The 6554-nt window shown below is 42.3% G+C and overlaps 1 protein-coding gene across 5 annotated transcripts in view; it reads right to left on the reverse strand.

Moving 5' to 3' along the window:
* Nucleotides 1-368: 368 nt before the first annotated feature.
* The window catches only part of Gas2l3 (growth arrest specific 2 like 3), a 33575-nt gene continuing 27389 nt past the window's right edge, over nucleotides 369-6554 (reverse strand). For all 5 annotated transcript variants that reach the window (XM_021173861.2, XM_029482692.1, XM_029482693.1 and 2 more), the window contains one exon: nucleotides 369-4195. In XM_021173861.2, coding sequence (XP_021029520.1) covers nucleotides 2903-4195 — 1293 coding nt within the window. In that variant the 3' untranslated portion in view covers nucleotides 369-2902. The remainder of the gene's footprint in view (nucleotides 4196-6554) is intronic.

The following is a 6554-nucleotide window of genomic DNA, read 5'->3' on the forward strand; positions in this document are numbered from 1 at the left end:
TACCACGTGTTCTGAGTTGCTGAGCCTTCTCTCAGTTCCTATGGAACTGAATTACCTATTCACATATAACCTATGCTTAGGAAAGGCAAGGTGCACACACAAAGAAATTCACCCTATATGACTACAGTTGGAGAAATGTTACTGAACAGCAGACAAAAAAAAAAAAAAAAAATCGCCGGGCGTGGTGGCGCACGCCTTTAATCCCAGCACTCGGGAGGCAGAGGCAGGCGGATTTCTGAGTTCGAGGCCAGCCTGGTCTACAAAGTGAGTGCCAGGACAGCCAGGGCTCCACAGAGAAACCCTGTCTCAAAAAACCAAAAAAAAAAAAAAAAAAAAAAAAATCTTTATTTTAAATAAATAATCCTAAAGTTAATTTGGGAATTTGTGCCAGGTGTCTGAGAATATCTTAATTCTTGATTATCCAGCACAAAAGATAATGTTTATAAAACTGTACAATGTACTGAGTCATAGGTTTAGTCTGCCTATAGTATAATTTATATTTTTCTTTTAATTCTCAGAAGTTACTGATCTAGAGATAGTTTCAGCGGCCCTCTATATGAGGGAATAGCCTCTATAAAGCTACAATCCTTCCTCTCTGAAAGGTGTGTTAGATATTCCTGATTACAGAAATGCTCCTGGCATCTCTTTTGAGTGCTAGAGGTGCTTTCAAAGATGTACATATTGCCATTTGTGATGCTCAGAACCGGAACGTTTGGCAAGTTTTTGGTGGTTTTCTGTTGTAAGCTATCCTGAGTAGATCTTTGATTTTAAGCATACCGCTTGGGTAAAGATCCAGTGGTCTTTACCCAAGGTTCTCTTGCTATAGGTAGGTCTAGAGAATGCCAGCAGCCAGCTACGATGCTCACTCACTTCATGATGGCACGTCTGGGTCAACTATTTTGTTTGTGTTAGAAACCGTATTTGAAGGGGCTGAGGAGGAAGCTCAGTCGCAATGCTTATCTATCAATGTGAGACACCATAGATCCTCAGTCTCACAAAGAAAAGAAGGGAAGAGGAGGAGGGTGGAAAGCAGATTTTAAAGGGAGGGCATCTGAGTTATAAAAGAGGAGTCAAAGTGACAATTTTTTTTGAGGCGTGTCTTTAGTGCATAGTTGAAGATGACCTTGAATTCTGATCCTTCTGCCTCCATTTTCCAAGCAATGGAATTACAAGCACACACCTCTTAGACCTGCTTTTCCTTCCTACAACTTAGGATAACTGGTAATACCATAGTTACTTAACACCCTTAAAAGTTCCCCAAGTCCATTAATAAACTTTAAATAGTGACAAGCCTGTACATAATCATTTACAAGTATCCCTGTGGGTGGAAGGTGTTTATGCTGTCATGAAATCATTGGCTATTCCTGACGAGAATCTGCCTACAGAACAGAAGGCACCACGTACACTGTCTGCTGGGCACTGGAAATCTGAGCACAACATGGCCTTACTAATGAAGATGAACATAATTTGGAGACTAATTAAAATCGACAGTGTGCTAGCAAAAGAAATGCAAGTCACCTGATGAGATGTGTGCATAGTATCACACAAAGGTTCTCTTAATACCATCTTAATCTTCTGTGCGCGTCAATATACGTGGTGTGCATGCATGTATGTGAGTTTGTGTGTATATATGCATTCATAGGTGTGTGTGTGCGTGCGTGTGTGTGTGCATATGTGAACAGGATATATGTATGAGTCTGTACATAGAGAGAGCAGACATTGACTTTGGGTATCTTCCTTTTTTACTAAGGTAGGGTCTCTCAAAAGAGCTGGCTCTCATCCATCAGCTCCTCTAGCCAGCCAGCTTGTCCCAGGAAATCCTGTCTCTTCCTCCTGAGTGCTGGGACTACAGGCAGACCATCAAGCCCACCCAGATTTGTATGTAGGTATGGGGACACCAAACTCCAATCCCCATGCCTGTACTAGACATGATTTATCCATTGAGCCACCCCCATCCCTTTTAATTTTAAGATCATTAAAACCTAATTCTGGTATCAAAATACATTATTTTAATGAAAAAAATTTATATGTACATATAGGAAATGTCTATTTAAAATATCTTAGTATGCTAAAAGCTATTAAATGTTTCCCTGTCACACTGCACAGACTTCATCTAAAAATATAAGATACAAAGTGTCTAGATTATATATTTATATTTAAAAAACTTAATTCTTACTAAGTTTCAGCTTATGATTCAATAAGTTAACTTACTTGGTTGAGTTTTTTTTCTTTTTATCAAAAATATTGGTTATAAAATGATACAGTATTAATAAAAGCCCAGTTTAATTAAAAAATCAAATAGTCCCTCTGCTATGGAAATATTATAGAGATTTAAATAGTAAGAATTCCATTTAATCCAGAATAATATCAAAGTAAACAGCAGGAGCCATTGGTACTTAGGATTGCTGGACCAGGATTCCTGACCAATAAATTAGGTGCCTATTACAGCACATTTCAAAACCTTGCTCGCTTTTACTGTGTACCCCTGCCTCAGCCTTTGGAGCTGGGATTACAGGCACACACTAGCGCCAAGCAAACCACTGCTTTGTGGCTGAGCACAGTAACTAGTGTTTAAGAGTATCGGAGTTGCTATTAGCAGATAACCTCCACAGTTAACCTGTGTTCAAAAATATACCACCAATAGTTAAAATTCTAGTAGTGTTCTTGGACTTTTACATTTCCCTCAAACAGCAGACATCATTAGCAAGATGATACAGATCAAAACTCACACATTTGTCCATTGATACACAAAATGCATGGGTCCTTTCCCTGACCCAGCTTCATCCCATCTTGACTTCATGTCTGCAGCTCTCCGGACAGACACAAATAGGAAGATCTTTGGTGATCCTTGTGGCTCGCCATTCATTGATCACCCTGATTTGCTGAAACTATACAAGTGTATTTATTTCCTAAGCTTCTTATTTCCGGTCATAACAAAATAATGGTCATCCTCTTCCTTCTTCCGGGCAGTGGGCGTTTTATCTCCGCTGTCTGCCCCCTTACCAGATGAGGGTGGGTCCCTGAAGGAAGTCGGTGGCTTGCTGCTTTTGGGAGGCCCTTTAGCTGAGTCCTGGCCCTTCAGGGCAGTCTTGGCTGACTTCGCCGCGACAGTTTCTGTCTTGGTAGCAGATTGAGGAACAGTCACAATAGACAGCGGGGTACGGCCAGGAGACTTTGAAGAGCCAGGTCCCGGATTCTGGCAGACACCCTTACTCTGAGGTTGCTTTTTGGCAACTGAAACTGTATTCGTACCTTTCGATTCCTGAGTAGCTTTTGCAGAGGACCCTGAGCACACAGAAGCTGGACTATTTAAATTCAATGTAGGCTGAAGTCTTTGTGCTGAGACTGCTCCTGACCTCGGAGTTCTAGAGGGTGGCTGAGACTGTGTCCCTAGACCTATGGCTCTGGTTTGAGAACTGGGCTTGGTCACTTTGGCAGGCGGCTGGAAAGGAGAAAGGTTAGGCCTTCCGTGCATGGCTCCTTTAGGTAGCTTTGGGGACTTGGATGATACATTTATACGTGACTCATCCCTAGAAGAAAGATGATTGTGTTTCAAATGCTTTGGTTCCATTTTTCCAGGAGATTTACTTGGTAAAAGTCTAGACTTAGACAGATCTCTTGAATTCTGGGCTGGAATAGCCTTGGTCTGAGCAGTCTTGGGGAAGGTGACACATTTTCGAGATGACTCTGAGGCACACTGTGCAGTGCTTGGTTTAGACCCTGGATTTAGAGAAGCCAGGGACTGCGATACACTGTTGGAAGGAGCAGTCGTCTTTTTTGCTACGTCCTTCAAAGATGTGACCTTGGGATGTGGAAATGATGCTGGAGAATCTGGCCGTTTAGACCGGGTAGACGGGGAAGCCAAATTACCTTTTACTGACGATGCAGGCAGACGTGCACCTGGCCGACGTACCTGTTTCTCCTTGTTCTTTGGAACACTCACTGGTGTGCCAGGTCTTAAATTTTGTTTCTGAAACATATTAACTGCTGACAAAGGGTTCATTTCTGGAGGCTGAGGCGTTCTGGCAGGGGAATCGGGCACGCTTTCATTAGAAACTCCTTTTTGAAATGCTAAGATTTTTTGTTCTAGTGTAGCAAACTGCAGAATTCGACAGGGGTCATACTTCAGCAAAAATCCCTGTAGCGTATCCCAGCCTCCACCAACACGGACCATAACGTGTTTTCCGTGAAGCATCTGCCCCAAAAGTGAAAATAAAAATGTCAACAGGGAAACTGAGACGTTTATAGCTTCAGTCTGGGCACAATCATGATATGCATTTGCTATGACCTGGGAAACAGCTTCATTTCAAACTGACAGTCAGTCAGTCTGTCTCTGTCTCTCTCTCTTTTTGGTACTAAAATAATAAGTTTAGTATTAGGTTATACAACTAATAATAAAAGCCCTTTACTTTGTAATACAAATATTTACAAATCATTTGTATCCTAAAATCCACACAATTAATATAGAAAACTGAAATAACAATAGTGTTCCATGGATTGAGTACTGACAGAAGGGAAGGAGACAGCAGAAAGCCTCATGGTAGGCAAAAAAGCAATTAGAAAGGACAACTAAAACTTGTATTTTATTTTATTTTATTTATTTATTTATTTATTTATTTATTTATTTATTTATTTTGGTTTTTCGAGATAGGGTTTCTCTGTGTAGCCCTGGCTGTCCTGGCACTCACTTTGTAGACCAGGCTGGCCTCGAACTCAGAAATCCGCCTGCCTCTGCCTCCCGAGTGCTGGGACTAAAGGCGTGCGCCACCACGCCCGGCAAAACTTGTATTTTAAATTTGAAAGTTACAGTCTATCAATTTCATCTTTAAAACATTTATATAAGGCAGGAGAGATGGCTCAGTGGTTGAGAGCACTGACTGCTCTTCCAGAGCTTCTTGAGTTCAAGCCCCAGCTACCACATGGCCGCTCACAACGATCTGTAATGGGATCTGACGCCCTCTTCTGGTGTGTCTGAAGACAGCAACAGTGTACTCATACACATGAAATAAATGAATCTTTAAAACAAAACAAACCACTTATATAAGTTATCCTTGCAGATAAGAATGGCTCTGAGGGATTAAGATATTTGTGGCTAGCCTCAAACTTGCCAGGCTGCCCCGACACAGGTACTTTTGTGGTGATAAAACAAACCCTGGCTCTGCCAATGTGACCAGCTCACCTGAAGATCTTTGTATCTATATGAGCTCAGCTTTACACTGTAGCTCTAAATCCCAGTCTGTGTGCCTCGTGTTTACGACACAGTTAAGTGTGGCTTACTCTTGGTCCTAATCAAAGAACACGCTCTTTGAAGTGAGCCGTGGTGAATGCCAAGTCTATGTAATGGATACGTGTTCAGCACTAATGTCGTTTATTCCCCCTGAGGTTCAGGAAAGAGTCTGGAAGAGGAGGTGGGAAGGGTGTAAGAGTCAGATGACAGGAAGAAAGACTAAGAAATTTCATCTTCTGGGCCAGACACAGCCATTGCAGTAATAAACTCCTAGCTGCTGTGGATGGCTGCACTGAGCCTGTGTAGGACTGGGCCAGTCAGTCAGTCAGGCATGGATGGAGGAGGGGCTTAGGGAACCCTTCCTCTTCCTGCTCACTAAGTGCTAAGAAAGGAAACCACAAGACCCCACAGTCACTTGTCCCAAGTCTCTCTTCCAGTTAGTTTAGCTAATTAATGTTAATAGCCAACTAACCTGCTTCCGTTTGCTATTGATTGCTTCAGGGAGGGGTGAAATTGCCTTCGATTGAGTACCCATTGATGACCCCTGCTGGGCTCCAATGGACGATTCAATCCAATACCTACACTGATGGTCACAGAAGGTCTTAACTAAACTAATTACGTCACAAAACAAACCCAAAAGCCATGAGGACAGAAAGGGATTGGTAGGGAAGATAAAATTGAGTTGATCGGGATGAGGGGCGATAACAAGAGAAAGAAGAATAATCAGAACACATTATATGCATGTGCAAAGCATAAAGAACGCTAACTCAAAGACAGGAAGTGAACTGGCGGTTTCTCTATGAGTTGGATCCAGGGTGGCAATGTGAGGACTCTGTGTGAACTATACTGTGTTTCTGAATCGAGAGAAAACAGCTCTTGTGTTAATATCAAAAGTAGAAAAATGCTAAACGGGTGACATTTTAATGTCTTATCAACAAAAGGAAGAAGCAATCAACTGCAGATGGGGCAAAGGAACGCCTAACGTGGGTACCCTCATCACAAACCAGAGCATGGCCATGACACGGGTATCCTCACCATAGTGCTCTGTGACCTACAACAAAGATCTCGTGCTTCCTCCTGAAAGCACTCTCATCACAAATGGCAGTATTTCTGTTTATTTTCTGACCGCTAATACTGATCTTAGTGGACATTCTATTTTGATCGTTTCTTCTTAGGGAGTTGATGGGAAAATTATTCCCTTAAGAAAATCTGAGCCAGGCAGTGGTGGTGCACACCTTTAATCCCAGCACTCGGGAGGCAGAGGCAGGCAGATTTCTGAGTTCGAGGCCAGCCTGGTCTACAAAGTGAGTTCCAGGACAGCCAAGGC

Source organism: Mus caroli, chromosome 10, assembly GCF_900094665.2.
Source record: "Mus caroli chromosome 10, CAROLI_EIJ_v1.1, whole genome shotgun sequence".
In the NCBI taxonomy this organism is placed as follows: domain Eukaryota; kingdom Metazoa; phylum Chordata; class Mammalia; order Rodentia; family Muridae; genus Mus; species Mus caroli.